At 38.7% G+C, this 22,107-nt stretch overlaps 1 protein-coding gene across 1 annotated transcript; it reads left to right on the top strand.

The window, feature by feature from the left end:
- Positions 1-15,535: 15,535 nt before the first annotated feature.
- On the top strand, positions 15,536-21,149 carry LOC106573410 (zinc finger protein 2 homolog). Its single transcript, XM_045696732.1, has 3 exons — positions 15,536-15,558; positions 16,159-17,036; positions 17,734-21,149. The coding sequence occupies exons 1-3, from the start codon at positions 15,536-15,538 to the stop codon at positions 17,736-17,738; spliced, it is 906 nt and encodes a 301-aa protein (XP_045552688.1). The 3' UTR covers positions 17,739-21,149.
- The last annotated feature ends 958 nt before the right edge of the window (positions 21,150-22,107 follow it).

Here is a 22,107-nt window from a genome sequence, read left to right as displayed (position 1 = left end):
AACACATGAACGTATACATACGGGTGAGAAGCCTTACTCCTGCTCTAACTGTGTAAAATGCTTCACAACATCAACTGAGCTAAAAGTTCATCAGAGAACACACACAGGAGAGAAGCCTTACTCCTGCTCTGATTGTGTAAAATGCTTCACAACATCAACTAGGCTAAAAGTTCATCAGAGAACACACACAGGAGAGAAACCTTACTTCTGCTCTGACTGTGCGGTGAGTTTCTCTCTACTGGGCCACTTAAAACGACATGCACGGATACATACAGGAGAGAAGCCTTACTCCTGCTCTGACTGTGGAAAGAGTTTCTCTCTACTGTGCCACTTAAAACGACATGAACGTATACACACAGGAGAGAAGCCTTACTGCTGCTCTGACTGTGGAAAGAGTTTCTCTCTACTGGGCCACTTAAAAAGACACCAACATATACATAAGGGAGAGAAGCCTTACTCCTGCTCTGACTGTGGAAAGAGTTTCTCTCGTCTGGGCCGCTTAAAAACACATGAACATATACATACAGGAGAGAAGACTAACTCCTGCTCTGACTGTGAAAAATGCTTCACAACATCAACTGAGCTAAAAGTTCATCAGAGAACACACACAGGAGAGAAGCCTTACTCCTGCTCTGATTGTGTAAAATGCTTCACCACATCAACTGGGCTAAAAGTTCATCAGAGAACACACACAGGGGAGAAGCCTTACTCCTGCTCTGATTGTGTAAAATGCTTCACAACATCAACTGGGTTAAAAGTTCATCAGAGAACACACACAAGTTAAAACCTCTTGGGGCTAGGTGGGACGCTAGCGTGCCACCCGTGGTGCACTCCATCAACAGCAGGTGCATTTCAAGAGCGGCAAATTTGAATCCAAATAAATGTCAAAATTCAAATTTTTCAAAAATACAACTATTTTACACCATTTGAAAGATAAACATCTCCTTAATCTAACCACGTTTTACGATTTCAAAAAGGTTTTACGGCGAAAGCATAAATTTAGAGTATGTTAGGACAGTACATTTACAAGAGTTGTGTGTAATGTTTTGTCAAGTCAAAGACAGGGTCACCAAAACCATAAAACCAGCTAAAATGATGCACTAACCTTTTACAATCTCCATCAGATGACACTCCTAGGACATTATGTTAGACAATGCATGCATTTTTAGTTCTATCAAGTTCATATTTATATCCAAAAACAGCGTTTTACTATGGCATTGATGTTGAGGAAATCGTTTCCCTCCAATAACCGGCAGTCAAGTCAGCGTAACAAATTAAATAATTAAAATTAGAAAACATTGGTAAAATATTATATTGTCATTTAAAGAATTATAGATTTACATCTCTTGAACGCAATCAACTTGCCAGATTTAAAAATAACCTTACTGGGAAATCACACTTTGCAATAATCTGAGCACTGCGCCCAGAAAAATACGCGTTGCGATACAGACTAGACGTCATGTTGGGGAGATCTAAAATCGAAAATACTATGTAAATAATCCATTACCTTTGATTCTCTTCATCAGATGTCACTTCCAGGTATCACAGGTCCATAACGAATGTAGTTTTATTCAAAAAAGCTCATCATTTATGTCCAAAAATCTCCGTCTCGTTAGCACATGATGTAAGCCAGCCGGACTTCTCGTCATGAACGAGGGGAAAAAATATAATTCCGTTCGTTCAAACATGTCAAACGTTGTATAGCATAAATCATTAGGGCCTTTTTTAACCAGAACATGAATAATATTCAAGGTGGACGAATGCATACTCTTTTATAACGTATTGGAACGAGGGTACCCAACATGAACTCGCGCGCCAGGTGTCTAATGGGACATCATCGTTCCATGGCTCTTGTTCGGTCAGATCTCCCTCCAGAAGACTCAAAACACTTTGTAAAGGCTGGTGACATCTAGTGGAAGCAATAGGAAGTGCCAAAATATTCCTAAACCCCTGTGTTTTTCAATGGGATAGGTTTAAAGTCAATACAACACATCAGGTATCCACTTCCTGTCAGAAAATGTCTCAGGGTTTTGCCTGCCAAATGAGTTCTGTTATACTCACAGACACCATTCAAACAGTTTTGGAAACTTTAGAGTGTTTTCTATCCATATATAATAAGTATATGCATATTCTAGTTACTGGGTAGGATTAGTAACCAGATTAAATCGGGTACATTTTTTTTATCCAGACGTGCAAATGCTGCCCCCTAGACCCAACAGGTTAAGCTTTACTCCTTCTTTGACTATGGGAAGAGTCTCAACTGAACGACTTAAAACAACATGAACATATACACAGGAGAGAAGCTATTCTCCTGCTCTGACTGTGGAAAGCTTTTCTCTCGAATGGGCCAGTTAAAAAGACACCAAGGTAAACATAAAGGAATTTAATTGTATCATTGAATTGGATCAAATGAATAAAGCGTGGAACACTCTATTGTAATCCTATTGTTTCTCACTGTGAGAGAACTGTGCAGAGGAAAAGGAGCGTTATAGAATGTTAGCCTCTTTACTCTACTGATCAGTGTGCACCTGGTCAGTTTTGGTGTGTATTGTTAGCTTCTACTGTGAAGATATTGAGATGATCTTGGATTTGCCCTTAGGGTTGAATATCCTCTGTGAGGCGTCTCACTATGGAGTCTGATGGTTGACTGGGTGGTACTGCTTCCCTCTGCAGTTTTCTGTAGGAATGAGCTAGTAGACACATCATGCACTGAGTGTATAAAACATTAAGGACACCTGTTCTTTACATGAGTAGACTGACCAGGTGAAAGCTCTGATCCTTAATGATGTAGTTGTTGTGTATTTATTATGGATCCCCATTAGCTTTCAGCAGAAAACAAGAGACTGTGGTTGCAGTGGGCTAAGGAATGAAAACACTGGACACTGGACAATTGGAAAACTATTGCCTGGTCTGATGAATCCTGGTTCCTGCTGTTTCACGCTGATGGGAGGACTATGGTATGCCGGAAACCACGAGTACATGCATCCAGTGGTGGGATAATTACCTTCATAGAAAATGACTCAATTAAAAGTGAAAGTCACCCAGTAAAATACTACTTGAGTAAAAGTCTAAAAGTATTTGGTTGTAGATATACTTAAGTATCAAAAGTAAAAGTATGAATCATTTTAAATTAACTTAAAATTAAGCAAACCAGACCGCACAATTGTCTTGTTTTTTTTATATTACAGATAGCCAGGGGCACTCTCCAACACTCAGACATAATTTACAAACGAAGCATTTGTGTTTAGTGAGTCTGCCAGATCAGAGGCAGTAGGGATGACCAGGGATGTTATCTTCATAAGTGTGTGAATTGGACCATTTTCTGTCCTGCTAATCATAAAAAATGTAACGAGTACTTTTGGGTGTCAGGGAAAATGTATGGAGTAAAAAGTACTTAGTGACGTAAAAGTTGTCAACAATATGAATAAATGTAATATTTATATAAATAGTAAAGTACAGATACAATAAAGTAGTTCTTTAAAGAATTTATTCTTAAGTACTTTACACCACTGTATGCATCCATGCCGTGTGTCAGCATTGCAGGCTGGTGGTGTGATGGCGTGGGGTGTGTTTTCAGGACACACATTGGGCCCCTTGATAAAAGATGAACAATGTTTGAATGCCACAGGATGTCTAAAGAATCATTGCCAATCAGGTGCCTCCCTTCACGGCAGCAGTGTATCCATCTACAAATAGATTTCTTCAGCAGGATTATGCCCCATGCCACAAGGCTTGTCCAGGAATGGTTCCAAGAACATGACAGTGAATTCAGCTTACTGCAGTGGCCTGCCGAGTCACCAGATCTCAATCCAATTGTGCATCTGTGGCAGGAGATGGAAGGAGCTATTCAGAGTAGAGATCCACTCCCAGCCAACTTGACACAATTGTGGGAAGCATTGGAGTCGACATGGACCAGCATCCCTGTGGAACGGTCTCAACACCTTGGACAGTCTTTGCCCTGATGAATTGAGGCTGTTCTGAGGACAAAAGGGGGATGCAACTCAATATTATGATGGTGTTCCTAATGTTTTGTACACTCAGTGTATATCAGAAAAGATGGTGTGATGATCAGTTTTTAGCGTTAGTTTGGGTGGATTATTTTATATAACTAAACAACTTTTGTTTAATGATAAACAGGCTATGAATCATCTAATTGTGTTTATTAAAATGTATTTTAATACTAGATACATTATTTTAGTCATTGATGATGAATGTATTTGAATAACTGTATTGAAGTTAATTGATCTGGTGGCAGGTAGCCTAGCGGTTAAGAGTGTTGGGCCAGTAACTGAAAGGTTGCTGGTTTGAATCCCGAGCCGACTAGGTGAAAATCTGTCATTGTGCCCTTGAGCAAGCCAATTAACTCTTATTTGTCTTGCAAGTCGCTCTGGATAAAAATTGCTAAATGACAAGAATGTAATGAAAAATAATGTTTGTACATGAATTCATGCTGGGCAACTGCTTTTTTTCTCTTGTGTATAATTAAATAAACTGTTTGAAGTGAAATACTGTATATACAATACACAACATTGCCACTTTGTTTACCCTGGCCAGAGGTACAGGGCCATAGTAGGCTAGACTTTGCAGCTGCTGTTGTTCGTAGCCTACAGTTTCCATGCAATACAGCATGTCAGATCACTAATGATTATGTGTACAGGCTGCTACATTTATGCAAGAGTTTTAGCTGGTGTCTATCAGGAGTGATGTATTATCAGGCTTGTAAAATAACTACTGGAGGGAAGTGGAGAGCCGCCTTGAGCTTTGTGCCTGGCCTGCCCGACATGGTAAAGAGAGGCAAAGAGCATGCAGCAGCACTCCGATGTGAAGAACTGTACAAAAATGTACGATTGTAGTACAATGAAAAAAATATAGCACGGTATTTTCGTGGAATGGCAGTGACCTAAAAACAATGTTCTCCATTGTACTAGGCCTAGGAACATAGAAGAAACTGACATGTGTCATAATAGCCCGGAACTAAAGCCGCACTGGGAGAAACATTTGAAATTGAATATATGCAGCAGGGTGGAAAAAAACACAGTTAAACACGATTGAAATGTATTGTTGGATGGGCTGTGGTCACCATTAATGTAATATCTTAAATACACTGCTCAAAAAAATAAAGGGAACACTAAAATAACACATCCTAGATCTGAATGAATGAAATAACCTTATTAAATACTTTTTTATTTACATAGTTGAATGTGCTGACAACAAAATCACACAAAAATAATCAATGGAAATCCAATTTATCAAGCCATGGAGGTCTGGATTTGGAGTCACACTCAAAATTAAAGTGGAAAACCACACTACAGGCTGATCCAACTTTGATGTAATGTCCTTAAAACATCTCCTCCCAGACCTGGACTAAAGCATCCGCCAACTCCTGGACAGTCTGTGGTGCAACGTGGCGTTGGTGGATGGAGTGAGACATTATGTCCCAGATGTGCTCAATTGGATTCAGGTCTGGGGAACGGGCGGGCCAGTCCATAGCATCAATGCCTTCCTCTTGCAGGAACTGCTGACACACTCCAGCCACATGAGGTCTAGCATTGTCTTGCATTAGGAGGAACCCAGGGCCAACCGCACCAGCATATGGTCTCACAAGGGGTCTGAGGATCTCATCTCGTTACCTAATGGCAGTCAGGCTACCTCTGGCGAGCAAATGGAGGGCTGTGCGCCCCCCCAAAGAAATGACACCCCATTCCATGACTGACCCACCGCCAAACCGGTCATGCTGGAGGATGTTGCAGGCAGCAGAACGTTCTCCACGGCGTCTCCAGACTCTGTCACTTCTGTCACATGTGCTCAGTGTGAACCTGCTTTCATCTGTGAAGAGCACAGGGCGCCAGTGGCGAATTTGCCAATCTTGGTGTTCTCTGGCAAATGCCAAACGTCCTGCACGGTGTTGGGCTGTAAGCACAACCCCCACCTGTGGACGTCGGGCCCTCATACCACCCTCATGGAGTCTGTTTCTGACCATTTGAGCACACACATGCACATTTGTGGCCTGCTGGAGGTCATTTTGCAGGGCTCTGTCAGTGCTCCTCCTTGCACAAAGGTGGAGGTAGCGGTTCTGCTGCTGGGTTGTTGCCCTCCTACGGCCTCCTCCACGTCTCCTGATGTACTGCCCTGTCTCCTGGTAGCGCCTCCATGCTCTGGACACTACGCTGACAGACACAGCAAACCTTCTTGCCACAGCTTGCATTGATGTGCCATCCTGGATGAGCTGCACTACCTGAGCCACTTGTGTGGGTTGTAGACTCCGTCTCATGCTACCACTAGAGTGAAAGCACCGCCAGCATTCAAAAGTGACCAAAACATCAGCCAGGAAGCATAGGAACTGAGAAGTCGTCTGTGGTCACCACCTGCAGAACCACTCCTTTATTGGGGGTGTCTTGCTAATTGCCTATAATTTCCACCTGTTGTCTATCCCATTTGCACAACAGCATGTGAAATGTATTGTCAATCAGTGTTGCTTCCTAAGTGGACAGTTTGATTTCACAGAAGTGTGATTGACTTGGAGTTACATTGTGTTGTTTAAGTGTTCCCTTTATTTTTTGGAGCAGTGTATACACATCAGATGGTATTGGGCAGCTATTTCATAGGGTTTTCACAGGTACATTATTTACCCATTTCAATCTTTTACCAACCAACCCTATGCTTGGTGTGACTGTTATGGTCAGAGCAGACCATCTGATATGCCCTTAAATATTGTAATATGCAACCTGGAATTAAAATGTAAGAGGACCAGTGCTTCTACAGTGAAACACATCTCACATCTGTGCTGTTTGAGAGTGATGTTGTTAGACTACATTGTATCATTGTTTTCTCTTCTGAGGTCACTGGTGGGGAACAACATAATTTCAATTCACAGAGACGATGACTATTTCAAATTTAGCCCTATATCCACACGTTTCAATTATCCTATTAACAAAGCCTATAGCTGCCCAATTCATAGTCCTACACAGTGTAGGCCACACTACACATGTGATTAGTGGGCTAATCAATTCAATGACCATAACATAATGTCGGATCTGATTACAGTGGTAAAATCACCAATGTCTTTATTAATACGTAGGGATGCATGATATATCGTGAACATATCGGAAATGGCTGATTTTAGCTAAAAATGCTAACATCGGTTTTCGGCCGATGTCTAGTTTAATGCCCAATGTGCAAAACCGATGTCAAAGCTGACGTGCATACCTATATAATGTAGGTACATGATGTAATGACGCCACGTACAATGTTGCGCTATATGTGCAACACAGCATTCCTAAACAGGCCCACAATGTCTGCCAGTCAACAAGTAGAAATTTCAGCAAGTCAACTCAAAGGTGAAATCCATTAAATCCAAGATAATGGAACTCATTGCCCTTGACAATCAACCGTTCTGTCTTGGGTGATGTTGGCTTTTGCCGACTGGTCGAGCACTGGTTAACACTACCAAGAGCGCTATTTTTCCGATGTTGCCCTACCGGAGTTACACAGTAATAGCGTCACAGCTATTAGCTTCACGACATACATACTATGGAACACCGTTTGAGTCTTTGCGTGTCAAAAATGATACAGTAGCACTGTCAAAGCTGTACAAAAATGTCAGCAAATACCGACCACGAACGATGTGTTTACAACACAGCGTTGGTAATAAAGCATTATTCGTTCGACCGCAACTTCTGGGGTAGCTAGCTTTAGCTTGGTAACGTAACTAGCACCAATACAACCAGCCTGAACACAATGACCAGTAAAACTGCAGTCATTTTCATTATTCTTAGCAATGATTTCGGAATCCTTGTAAGTATTAGCTAGGTTGCCACTTGTTGTTCGCCTATTGAAATTGAACGTTATAAGCAGCCAGCTTGCTTCATTAAGCTAGTGAGGCTTGACTGGACCGGGTTTTGTGTTGTAAAACTAGCCGTAATAAGGATTAGGCACAATAGTGCGGTTTACCTTCAAAATAAAAGTATGTCATTGAAAGTGATACAAGTTAATACAAATAGAAGAATTATTCCATACTTTTATTTTGAAGGCTAACTGAAAAGTCCACTATTGTTGCTAATCCTTATTACGGCTAGCATTAATCCGACCACCATTAATCAAATAAGAACTGTCTTATAAATTAGGGTTATTTTAGATGATGACACCTAGCTAAATAGTTAACTAGCTAACTATAGCTACTGTATCTTTTCTGACACTCAAAGACCCATATAAGTCCTGGTTGCGAATTAAATGACTGAACAAATGAACGAAACAGCACAGCAAGTAAGTTAAATAAATGGGTTTTGATTATGTTTTAATGGTAATGAGGACATACGTTATTTAACTAGGCAAGTCAGTTAAGAACAAATTCTTATTTACAATGACGGCCCGGACGACGCTGGGCCAATTGTGTGCTGCCCTACGGGACGCCCAATCACGGCCGGATGTGATGCAGCCTGGATTCAAACCAGGGACTGTAGTGACGCCTCTTCTACTGAGATGTGTGTGTGTTAACTATTTAACTGTACTAGAAACCTGTTGAAAGTGCTTTTTATCTATCTGAATATCTTCTTCACTCTCTCTGGAAACAAGATCTAATAGTGGCTGAGACCAAACTATTTAACAATTAAAGATTTTTATCGGTTTCTCCAAATACCTGAGGGGAAGTGTCATTACCACTACGTCATAAAATTAGCTATTTTAGTTGAAAATGAAATTGCAGAAATTGTGCCTAGGGTGTTTTATATAACATTTCACATTAAAAAACGTTCTTTTTTTTACTATTTGGAAGTTTTCTTAATTATATGTATTCATCATTGTCATGTCTAAATGTCCATATATGCCTTGATGATACTCAGAAACATGTATTTACCACATCAAAATCTTAATTTCTAAAGTAATGTAAAATATTATCTCAAGAACAAGTATAAAAGGTTCACATATGGGAAAAATAATTTATATCAGTTGTAATTTATTACACTTTTGCCACAAAAATATGTACCGTGATGGTAATGACTTAGCGTTGTGGTAATAGAGTGTGGTGGAAATGACATTTCATATAAAACAACTGATGAAAAATACCATGAAACATTTTAATGTCACAGTAGTACATGTTTAATGTGATTGAAGATATAGAACAGACCAATTCATTTTTCTTTTTAACACTATCAAAGCTAAAAATACACACAGGAGAGAATCTGCTCTGACTGTGGGAAGAGCTGCAAAATATCAAGAGATCTGACAGTTCATTTTTTTGACATTTTAGTCATTAGTTCATAATTCAACACTGGAGAAAAGCCCTACTCCTGTTCTGACTGTGGCAATATTTTCTCTCAGCAGAGCAACTTAAAAGGACACCAACATATACATGTCAGAATCCTCATCTGTTCTCTGACTAGCTAAAATTAAAATCATTCCATCACTAAATTCTCAATAAATCGTAGCACAATTTACTGTAATCCTATAGTTTCTCACTGTGAGAGAACTTTACAGAGGAAAGGGAGCGTTATAGAATATTAGTATTCACCTTGTCAGTTTTGGTGTGTTTTGTTAGCTTCTACTGGAAAGATATTGAGATGACCTTGGATTTGCCCTTAGGGTTGAATATCCTCATTAAGGCTGGTTAACTGGGTGGTAGTAGTTCCCTCTGCAGTTTTCTGTGGTAATGAGCTGGCAGACACTGCATGTATCAGATAGAGATGATGTGATTATCAGTTTTTACCATTAGTTTGGTGGGAGACATTTTTTACTACATAGCCTGTACATCAATAAACAAAAGTATATGTGTTTATTACATTTTATTTTAAAACTAGATTTGCTATTTGAGTCATTGATGAATATGTTTGGACAGCTCCATTGAAGCCAGCTTAATTGATCTTCCCATGAAAAATAAAGTTTGTACATGAATTTGTACTGGTCAAACTTTAATTCTCTTGTATAATGAATTACAAAAAAAACATTTTAAGTGAAATATTTAGTGTTTATCTGAAGCTGAACAAGACAGGAAGTTGAAATGAGCATCACAAAGCTAAATCTGACCTATTCTCTAACATGTTTTGTCAGCATAAGCAGCTGTGAGACCTATAATTGAACCTTTATTTAATTAGGCAAGTCAGTTAAGAACAAATTCTTATTTACAATGATGACCTACACTGGCCAAACCCGGACGCTGTTGGGCCAATTTTGCGCCACCCTATGGGACTCCCAATCATGGCCAGTTGTGATACAGCCTGGATTCGAACCAGGGTGTCTGTAGTGACGCCTCTAGCACTGAGATGCTGTGCCTTAGACCGCAGTGCCATTCGGGAGCCCTGCTAGAGAACTGTAACTTTATTGATCTACTGAATCATCATAGTTTTTTTGGGGGGGGGGGTTATCTTTACAGTAAATATAATGCTTTTGTTTAATTCAAGGCATTCAAAATAATATATATATATATATATATATATCTGTATTTCTCTACTCAATACATGTCATGACACCTCTACATTGGGACAAGCCAAGTTGCTAGTCGCCTATATTCTCTAAATCAAATCAACGATGACTGTTTAACAGTCTTATGGCCTGGAGATAGAAGTGGTTTCATTCTCTCTGTCCCAGCTTTGATGCACCTGTACTGTCTCCACCTGATAGATGGTAACAGGGTGAACAGGCCGTGTCTCTGGTGGCTGAGATTCTTGATGATCTTCTTGGCCTTCCACAGAGATAATCTACAATACATATGTAATGGATTGAAAACTTAGATACTAAAACAGACACCGTTTTAGTTTTTTAAACCAAGTTTTATTTGTGTAGCTAATCAATATCACTTACATTCTACATGCTTTAGCAGTAGTTAGTCCATCAGTCCAATAGATGTCGCTGTGGCACTGTAGTAGTGGGGGGGGGGGGAACAGGAAGTTCCGGTAGGCGCACACCATTCTTTACAATAAGGAAAACGCAAGAACTGTGCTGTCCTTTTCTCTTTATTACTACAGGTATGTAATAGCACTTCTAAACTGTCTAATATCGAAATAACGTCATGACATGTTAGGTAACAAACCAGTCAAGGTATTATTACGTTTGGGAAAGGTTTTGTGTCAAACCGAGTGAGTGAAGAACGTGATTTTAAAAAAGCACACGGCGCGGGGTCCACAACACGTTCATATGTTAGGCTTTGCTGGTTCGTATATAGCTCAGTGAGTTTCGCCTGGGGATGTTCAATACAAAAACGTTTTGGAAAGTTGCAGATAGAAATCCTCTGAATAGAGCTGACATGATTCCTTAGGCATGTTTGTTCTACATAATACATTTATATCTGAATGTGGCCAACATCTCCGTTCTCCAGCTGGACATAGGCCTGGTACCCGCTTGTCCCTACCTATGTGAAGCTAGCCACAATAGTGGATTTTGTGGTTCGCACTCAAAATAAAAGTCCCTCTTTGAAAGTGATAAACTGATACAAAATAGTGTAATCATGTCATATTTGGACAAAATAACGCAAAACATGGTTGTATTGTTGTTACTTAATTTACAATGAATTACAATAACGAATTATTTTGGAAAAAAACTGAAATCCAAACAACATCATTGGATTGGGGGCATTCTTATATGAATTTATGAAACGAGTTAGATTGTGCTCCCACGAAACAGGTGACACCAACAGAAAACTAATTTCAAGAATTAACACATATTAGCTTCTTAGCTCTTATTGCAGGACTGACTGTGAAACATCACCTTCCCAGTCAGTCTATTGCAGGGTTACTCCTGATAAAGTTGGGTAGCTGATGGGCCTTTTCAGCGCTTAAATAGACTAAATGATTAGTCACAGGAACCAGGACTAATAAAGCCAATGCAACTGGCTGTTTTACAAACGCTAGGCCTACCACATGGATGGACATTTATAAAATACAGTTGTAGGCCGACACTGTAGGATACACCCCAGTAAGTACGGACTGACGTCGACATCTTTTTAATGCCTTTTTTTGACTTGGCCCAAACATTAGACTGGACCAAATCTGAACCAATCACTCAGACCTCATTAGGCAGGTTTCCATTGACCCAGGTGCATTCGACCAAAGTTCGACGGGTGTTGTTTTGTTGTTGTCAAAGTTAATTTATTCCGACAAGTGAGGATAGAAACAGTGTGTTTTGAATAAATGATGACTGCTGAATCATAATGACGGTACGGGGTGTGTCATTACGTCCAGTTGTTTTTATCCACACAAGATGGTTAAATGGAAATACACCCGAGCGGGAAATTGTTGGATCTATTTTCTATTTCAACTTTTTATAAATGGCGACAAAAAAAACATCTCTGGACAAGTTATTGGAAACATAGCTAATTTCACAAGATTGGAAAGCACTACAGCAGAGTACAGGAAAGAAAAGTAAAATTTAATTCAGTACAGTAGAGTACAACAGTACAGAGTATGGTACAGTATAAAGTATTGTATTGTACTTTACTCTAATGTACTCTGTTAGGGCTGGGCGATATGGACAAAAAAATCATACAGCTTTAGCTTGAGTTTTCAAACATCTAGGCGATTCACGATATATATCTCAATTTAGTTTTTCTCTAAATAAGCGATGTATAATTAAAGGTTGAATACACTGCCTTTCTAACAGTCAGCAATAATGGAATGAATTCAGGGCTTGTGAAGTTATACCGAGGCTAAATATAAGCCTTCCACAACCATAACACCCACTAATAATTTATAATTTGAGCAAAATAGTTGAACCTGCTTTTTTGCTGTTGCAATAATCACTGATCTGGCTTTCAATTCTGTCAATGAAAATGACCGTTTGTTAAAAATGGACTAACTTATTGTAGCAGGCATTATTAGCCTATAGAAAATGAACACAGGTCTGTCTCATCAACAATATCTCAAGCCCACGTGCTAGTGATTAACCAGGTAATATTTATATTTCAAGTTTAGTCAACTTGGATCTATTTGCTAACAAGGTTGAACAGTTGAATTGTTATGAACACACCCTTCTGTCTACAGTTTCTAACTGTTTGAAAAGCATATTAGCCTGTCCACTTTGTTCAGATGTCAAAATCAAGTGGCCTACCTTATTTCTCAGAATGAGAACGAGTTGCCAATTCCTTATATAATTGTTTTATGCTTATTGCACATTTATAAAACAGACTAGAGAGCTGTTATAATAGTATTTGGCTAAAATACTGCTAGCAGTACTAATGCTAGCATTCATTTTCCAGAATTAATGTTCATTGATATTCTGGTTTTAGTAGTGTAGCTCTGCTCTCAATCTGAGTAGTTGAGACCATAAAAAGGATATTGATAGAAAAGGTAACTTCTCCTCTATTACAGTAAAATAATGTCTCAATGTGTTTTGGTGTCCATATGAACCATTCTTTTGGACCAAACCACAAATGTAAATAGCTAGTTGAAACCGCTTGCCAGAGAGGAAGATGTGGCGATCTTGCAACTTTGCTGGTGTGAGAGGCAGGGGGAGGGGCTTGGTGTGTGTAAATCCTAGAGAAAAAGGACAATGCTTTTCTATGAGCTTGTTTTGGCCTTCCCACCTTTTGGGATAACGATTTCCCGTTTTAGGATGGACATTGCCACTGAGGGCTTCTACCATTTTAAAGTAGTCAACTGTGTGGGGATTCCTATGGGTTAGGAGCAATCAGCCAATTATCAGAGCATTGCCTTCTTCAAATTGGGTGCTATGGTTTGTAAATGTCTTTAACCCCGCCATCTAGATTATTCAGGTGAATAGTGCTGCCTAAAACAACTGCAACCTTATACTAAATGGTTTTTCAGTCATTTATGTCAATTCAGGAAATCTACTGTAGGTTATGTACACTAATGTTGTGTAATTTAAGGTGTGCACTTTGTCTAATGGGAAATTAATAAATGGTTTGTTGTCAATGTTTAGCGACCTGATCTAATGTATTTTTAGAGAATAAAGCGCCATAACTGTTAAGACTAACTTTTGTGTCCGTATCTCTTTATTACTACAGGCCGACTCAGATTAAGTCTGAGGCCGGTAACATCAACAGTGAGGACAAAATCCAGCCTGCCTCTCTCCTTCCACACTGAGTCCAAACCTACAGTCACTGGGTCCTGATTGTGACAGTGGAGCCCAGTTTGTACTGCAGGATCCAGAGATAACATCAGTGAAGCTGGAAGACTGCAGTCAAACACTGGAGCTGAATGTCATCATTAAAGATGAAGAAGAGGAGGAGGAGATTGGTAAGAGCAGGTTCTATCTATAAATTAGACCTCCTTAATTTATGACCCAGTCTATTGATAGGTTGACTTCTGACAACACATCCCTGAATAACTGGGCTATCTGGAGTGATCAGAGAGTAGATTAAAGAAGTGAAGTAGACAAACTGCCAGTGTTTTAAAGTTCTATGAAATGAGTCTGTAGTTACTAACCCTTGTGATAGTGAATGGAGGATGATATGAAGTGAGTCTGTGTAGTTACTAACCCTTGTGATGGTGAGAGGAGGATGATATGAAATGAGTCTGTGTAGTTACTAACCCTTGTGATAGTGAGAGGAGGATGATATGAAATGAGTCTGTAGTTACTAACCCTTGTGATAGTGAATGGAGGATGATATGAAATGAGTCTGTGTAGTTACTAACCCTTGTGATAGTGAGAGGAGGATGATATGAAATGAGTCTGAGTGGACTAGTCCGTTGCCTGTCTGAGTGGACTAGTCCGTTGCCTGTCTGAGTGGACTAGTCCGTTGCCTGTCTGAGTGGACTAGTCCGTTGCCTGTCTGAGTGGACTAGTCTGTTGCGGAGGGGATGGCACACCATCACCAGCAGTACATTTAGCCTACTGTTAATTCCCTCACTTCTAATCTACAATGTTTGTTTGGTTTTGGTAATGCATTCAATATATTATTATTACAGTCTTACCATTGTCATTGTAGGAGTGGACATTGTTTGCAGAGCGTACAACCTTGGCTACACTTGTGAGAAAAGTTTTGGTTTATTTCATTCCATTTACGAGTTTACAATTTATTATTTGTCTTTTGGTTAGAGTGCTCCTGTCAATGTTGAGTAAAGACACACACCTGATTACGCATAGAAGTAGGCCTATAGGCTAGCTGGCCTCTGTGCAAATGTAGGCCTATAAATGTGCCCATTTGGGCATCTGAAACTATTTCTGATTGTCTTAACTCACCATCACTGTGGAGTTTCTCAAATAATTTTTCTTCGCCTCAAACAGCAAGTAAACAAAGTCTGTTTCTACATCCATTAAGAATGACAATAGTTCCTCAACAGCCTATTTGAAAAATCTTTCCATCTCTCTCCCTTTTGATAACCACCAAAACTGTCATGCTCTGATCCAGTGGAAACGTCATAAAACAGGCCTACCTGATTACTTCTTATCCTTTGCGCAAAATAGCCTACAGCTCTGTCTGTCTGGAAACTGAGGGCCCAAAATATTTTATACATTGTTGCAAGTTTGCTAGCACAGGCCAGACCAAATTAATAGAATGTTTCAAGTTTCTTGCAGACAGGCCATGTGTAGCCAATTTGATTTATAGGATATCTATTTTCATCAGGGTATGTTCTACCTGCAGACCGCAATGTTTTTATTTGTTGGCTTTATGTAAGCTAGTTTTGACAATGGCAATGGAAGTTACTTTTAGATTTGTATCATTTTAATTGAGATATAATTTTGATTAACCACATGACATTGATTTGAGATATGAAGACTTTATTATAAATGAAATGAAACTCTTCCACGAAAATCATAACGCAGCAGCGGGAGGAGGAGAGTCGGGAACATATTTTTTTTCTTCTGGTTACGCTATATTGATCTCTGGCTTCCTCGTGAGTATTTTGTGTCTTCATTTTAAATCGCCGTGCTTAAAGCATCAGACAAGCTCAGTAACCTACATATAGTTGATTTTATTCACACACACATACACGGAAAAATACATGTTTTCAAACGTAAAAATTCAATTGGTCGAAAGAAAAGACTCAGGTTGACCAGGATATCTTTTTTTTTGTCGGGACAGCCCTAATAGCTTTATTCCCTGTATTGTACAGCCTACTGTTGTGAAGTCATATGTATATCACACCAACTGACTGGTTCTTCTCATGTTGTTCACACAGGAGACCATGATGAGACATTCTCTACATCCAGAGAGCAACAGCAGGAAGATCACAGAGCTAAGAGGTCTCACCACTGCCCACATTGTGAGGAGATTTTCCCAATTCTATCAAAGCTAAAAATACACCTTAAAACACACACTGGAGAGAATCTGTATCCCTGTAATGACTGTGGGAAGAGATTCACAACATCAAGGTCTCTGACAGTTCATCAGAGAGTGCACACAGGAGAGAAGCGTTACTCCTGCTCTGACTGTGGAAAGAGTTTCTCTCGACAGGGCAACTTAAAAACACATGAACGTATACATACAGGAATGAAACCTTACTCCTGCTCTGTCTGTGGAATGAGTTTCTCTCGACTAGGCGACTTAAAAACACATGAAGGTATACATACTGGAGTGAAGCCTTACTCCTGCTCTGACTGTGGAAAGAGTTTCTCTCGACTGTGTCACTTAAAAACACATGCACGTATACATACAGGTGTGAAACCTTACTTCTGCTCTGACTGTGGAAATCATTTCTCTCGACTGGGCAACTTAAAAACACATGAACGCATACATACAGGAGTGAAGCCTTACTCCTGCTCTGACTGTGGAAAGAGTTTCTCTCGACTGGGTGACTTAAAAACACATGAACGTATACATACAGGAGTGAATTCTTACTCCTGCTCTGAATGTGGAAAGAGTTTCACTCGACTGGGCCATTTAAAAACACATGAACGTATACATACAGGAGTGAAGCCTTACTCCTGCTTTGACTGTGGAAAAAGTTTCTCTCGACTGGAAAACTTAAGAAGACATGAACGTATACATACAGGAGTGAAGCCTTACTCCTGCTCTGACTGTGTAAAATGCTTCACAACATCAACTGACCTAAAAGTTCATCAGAGAACACACACAGGAGAGAAGCCTTACTCCTGCTCTGACTGTGGAACGAGTTTCTCTCGAATGGCCCAGTTAAAAAGACACCAAGGTAAACATGAAGGAGAGAAGCCTTACCACTGATCTGACTAGATTTTTTTTTAAATAACAGCTGAGCTAAAAGGGTCATCAGAGAACACACACAGGAGAGAAGCCTTACTTCTGCTCTTAATGTGGCAAGAGTTTCTCCAGATTGGGCAATGAAAAGACGCAAAAACTGATACACACTTGAGAGAAGCCTTATCACTGCACTGACAGTGAGAAGAGATTCTACAATTTGGGCCATTTAAAAGACCCCATTGTGTACATAAAGGAGAGAAGCCTAGTCAGTTCTCTCAGACCAGCTATGATTAGTCACTCAATCACTTAATTTTCATCTCGTAAAATAATTGTCCACTTTGAATTGGATCAAATGAAGAAAGCATAGAACACTCTTGTAATCCAATTGTTTCTCACTGTGAGAACTGTGCAGAGGAAAGGAAGTGTTCTAGAATGTTAGCCTCTCTTTACTTTACTCATCAGTGTGCACCATGTCAGGATGTGTGTTTTGTTAGCTTCTACTGTAAAAATACTGAGATCCTGGATTTGCCCTTAAGGTTTAATATCCTCTGTGAGACGTCTCACTATGGAGTCTGATGGTTGACTGGGTTGTACTGCTTCCCTCTGCAGTTTTCTGTAGGAATGAGCTGGTAGACACAACATACACTGAGTGTACAAAACATTAAGGACACCTGCTCTTTCCATGACAGACTGACCAGGTGAACCCAGGTGGGCTAAGGAATGAAAACACTGGACACTGGAACATTTGAAAACTATTGCCTGGTCTGATGAATCCTGGTTCCTGCTGTTTCACGCTGATGGGAGGACTAGGGTATGGAGGAAACCATGAGTACATGCATCCAGTGGTGGAAAAAGTAACTAACTGTCATACTTGAGTGAAAGTAATGATACCTTAATAGAAAATGACTCACGTAAAAGTGAGTCACCCAGTAAAATACTACTTCAGTAAAAGTCTAAAAGTTTTTGGTTGTAAATATACTTAAGTATCAAAAGTAAATGTAATTGCTAAAATATACTTCATCAAAAGTAAAACAATGAATCATTTCAAATTCCTTAAATGTATAAATCTTCTTCGGGATCGGCTAACGTGGGCTAATGCGATTAGCATGAGGTTGTAAGTGACAAGACAATTTCCCAGGACATAGACATATCTGATATTGTCAGAAAGCTTAAATTCTTGTTAATCTAACTGTACTGTCCAATTTACAGTAGCTATTACAGTGAAAGTATACCATGCTATTGTTTGAGGAGAGTGCACAATTTTGAACATGAAAAGTTATTAATGAACAAATTAAGCAGATTTGGGCAGTCTTGACACAAATTTTGAACAGAAATGCAATGGTTCATTGGATCAGTCTAAAACATTGCACATACACTGATGTCATCTAGAGGCAAGCATCTACATTGCACCTGGGCTGGAATAATACATTATGGCCTTTCTCTTATATTAAAAAAAATATATACAAACGAGCGGTTGTTTTTTCTATGTATTATCTTTTACCAGATCTATTGTGTTATATTCTACTACTTTCGTTTCACATTTCCATAAACTTCAAAGTGTTGCCTTTCAAATGGTACTAAGAATATGCATATCCTTGCTTCAGGGCCTGAGCTACAAGCAGTTAGATTTGGGTATGTCATTTTAGGCGAAAATTGAAAAAAAGGGGCTAATCTGCAAACCAGATGACACAATTGTCTTGTTTTTTAAATATTACAGATAGCCAGGGGCACACTCCAACACAGTGAGTCTGCCAGATCAGAGATCAGGGATGTTATCTTGATAAGTATGTGAATTGAATCATTTTCTCTCCTGCTAATCATAAAAAAATGTAAGGAGTACTTTTGGGTGTCAGGGAAAATGTATGGAGTAAAAAGTACATTATTTTCTTTAGGAATGTAGTGAAATAAAAGTTGCCAAAAAAAGTCAAGTACAGATACTACTAAAGTAGTTATTTAAATGATTTTTACTTCAGTACTTTACACCACTGTATGCATCCATGCCGTGTGTCAGCATTGCAGGCTGGTGGTGTGATGGCGTAGGGTGTGTTTTCAGGGCACACATTGGGCCCCTTGACAAAAGTTCAGCAATGTTTGAATGCTACAGGATATCTAAAGAATCCTTGCCGATCAGTGTATCCTTCTGCAAATATATATTTTCAGCAGGATTATGCCCCATGCCACAAGGCTTGTTCAGGAATGGTTCCAAGAACATGACAGTGAATTCAGCTTACTGCAGTGGCCTGCCGAGTCACCAGATCTCAATCCAATTGTGCATCTGTGGGAGGAGATGGAACAAGCTATTCAGAGTAGAGATCCACTCCCAGCCAACTTGACACAATTGTGGGAAGCATTGGAGTCAACATGGACCAGCATCCCTGTGGAACACTCAACACCTTGGACAGTCTATGCCCCAACGAATTGAGGATGTTCTGAGGACAAAGGGGGGTGCAACTCAATATTAGGAAGGTGGTCCTAATGTTTGTGCACTCAGTGTATATCAGAAAGGATGGTGTGATGATCAGTTTTTAGCGTTGGTTTGGGTGGATTATTTTATATTACTAAACAACTTTTGTTTAATGATAAACAGGCTATGAATCATCTAATTGTGTTTATTAAATTGTATTTTAATACTAGTTTTATTATTTTAGTCATTGATGATGAATGTATTTGAATAACTGTATTGAAGTTAATTGATCTAGTGGTTAAGAGTGTTGGGCCAGTAACTGAAAGGTCGCTGGTTTGAATCCTGAGCCGACTAGGTGAAAAATCTGTCATTGTGCCCTTGAGCAAGGCAATTAACCCTTATTTGTCCTGTAAGTCGCTCTGGATAAGAGCATCTGCTAAATGACAAGAATGTAATGAAAAATAATGTTTGTACATGAATTCGTGCTGGGAAACCACTTTTTTCTCATGTATATAATTAAATTAAATGTTTTTAGTGAAATACAACATTACCGCTTTGTTCACCCTGGCCAGAGGGACAGGACCATAGTAGGCTAGAGCAGCTAAGTTAATGTTAATGTTAGCTAGCTAGTTAGCTAGCATGCAAGTATCCAGGCAGAGTTGCTAATGTTAGCATAGAGAAAATAATAGCTTGCGACATTAACAGAAACTAATAATTAATATAACAACCTTATCAAATTACAAACGTTTTCAAAAATGTTGTTGCTTACAATTATCCGCGTGTCGTTGTTAGACCATCTTGAGGAACAAATGTCGGGTGAATGACTTGCTCTTTCTGCTTCTCCCAGTTTTGAGACATGACGGTTATACATTGTAATAAATTCCGTTGTGATATTGTAAACTAATTATTTGAAATTACAGGTAACTTTCAGTCATTCTGTCTATATCAGAACATCTAACATTTTTTATTTTAAATCAATATATTTTATTATATTGTGTATATAATTTCGGAGCAGGGCACCGATTAAAGGTGTTATATCTGGAGTTTGGTTGGATATTGAGGTTCATGTCTTAAGCAGAAGATTTCTGGAGGGGTTGGAGCACTAAACCCTGTAGTAGATGGAAAGAAGGAAGAAAGTCAATCCGTTTTACTGTTGTTTGAAGAATAGTATCTGTCTACTAACGAGGTAAAGTTGGTTTTATATTCACACATTCTGACATTCAACAGACATTCGCCAAAAGCCATTTGAAATTGTAAAAATCAATAACTAATGAATTGATTGTCACAGAAATATAAAAATATTTATGGTTTATTCTATAAATGTCGAGCATACTTTTACAACCTTTGTTTTGAATAAACATCCAGTTTTGATTTGATGGAAATATATAAAATCTTAAATTCTATTTAAAGCTGTATAAATCAATAACTAATTCACCCGTTGTCACAGAATCATCAAACTAGATATGATTTATTCAAACGATTTATATTGCCTGTATACTCAACGATGATTAGCACCTCAGTTATGTGTGCTTCTGTCAGGGTTCTGGTCAAATGCATGTCCTTTAAAGTCAATTTAGCAATTGAACAAAAATAACATTCAATTTGAAAATGTTCCTAATTGCAAAAGCATGTAACAGAATTTGTGTATTCCAGAACTGTTATTTACATGTAAATAAACATAACCCTGTTTTATGTCTTTAATACTGCAGATAGAATGCTCTGTGTGCCAGAGATGGTTCCATTTATCTTGTCTGGGGATGACAAAGAAGGATTTCAACAAAGCCAAAATAGAAAATTATTGGAAGGGGCCTTTTTGCTGTTAAATTAGAGACGTATAAATAAATGACTGTTGTGCCTTGTAACTACTTTAAAATGTGGAACTGTTGCACTAAAAATGCAAACATTGATTTGGCATACAATTTAATATTGTAAACATTGTACAACTTTATGTAAACATTGTCTAACTTCATATAGAACAAATTGCACTTGAAATTAACATTTATTTTAAGTTATTTTAAATAAATGCATATTCTCACTTTTTTCTGAGACAATCACTGAATGAGTTATTGATTTCTTCATCTTTAAATGCAATATTTGAGATTTTATGTCTTTTTATCAAATCAAAACTGGAATTTCTACTCAAAGAAAAGGTTGTAAAAATATACTAGACATTTATAGAATAAATCATACATAGTTTGATGTTTCTGTGACAAACGGTGAATTAGTTTTTAATTTAAAAAAAAAAATCTTTATTTTAACAGGGAAAACAGACTGAGACCTGGATCTCTTCTACGGCTGTGCCCTGTGTAAACATGTTGACATGTACAGTTTTAGGCATACAGACAAGAACATTTCAAACATACAAAACAAAGACACAATTCAACAGAAACAATCACAGACAACATCATATTGATGCTCCATAACATATTTCAAATGGGCAAGGGACACCAGTGTCTAACTTAAGTTGGATCTGCAGTTTGTTCCATAAATAAGGTGCAAAGGAACTAAAGGCAGTTCTACCCAACTCTGTGGAGACCGCAGGAGTCTCTAATGTAATCCACATCTGTGATCTGGTTTTAAAATTAGTATATCTAGTGGAAATTAATGATGATATATATGGAGGTAGTTTTAAAAGAAGCGCTTTATAAATAAACAAGAG

The sequence above is a fragment of the Salmo salar genome, chromosome ssa16, assembly GCF_905237065.1.
Source record: "Salmo salar chromosome ssa16, Ssal_v3.1, whole genome shotgun sequence".
Classification (NCBI taxonomy): Eukaryota; Metazoa; Chordata; class Actinopteri; order Salmoniformes; family Salmonidae; genus Salmo; species Salmo salar.
The sequence above is the reverse complement of the archived record's forward strand: the minus strand, read 5'-3'. Positions and strand labels throughout refer to the sequence as shown.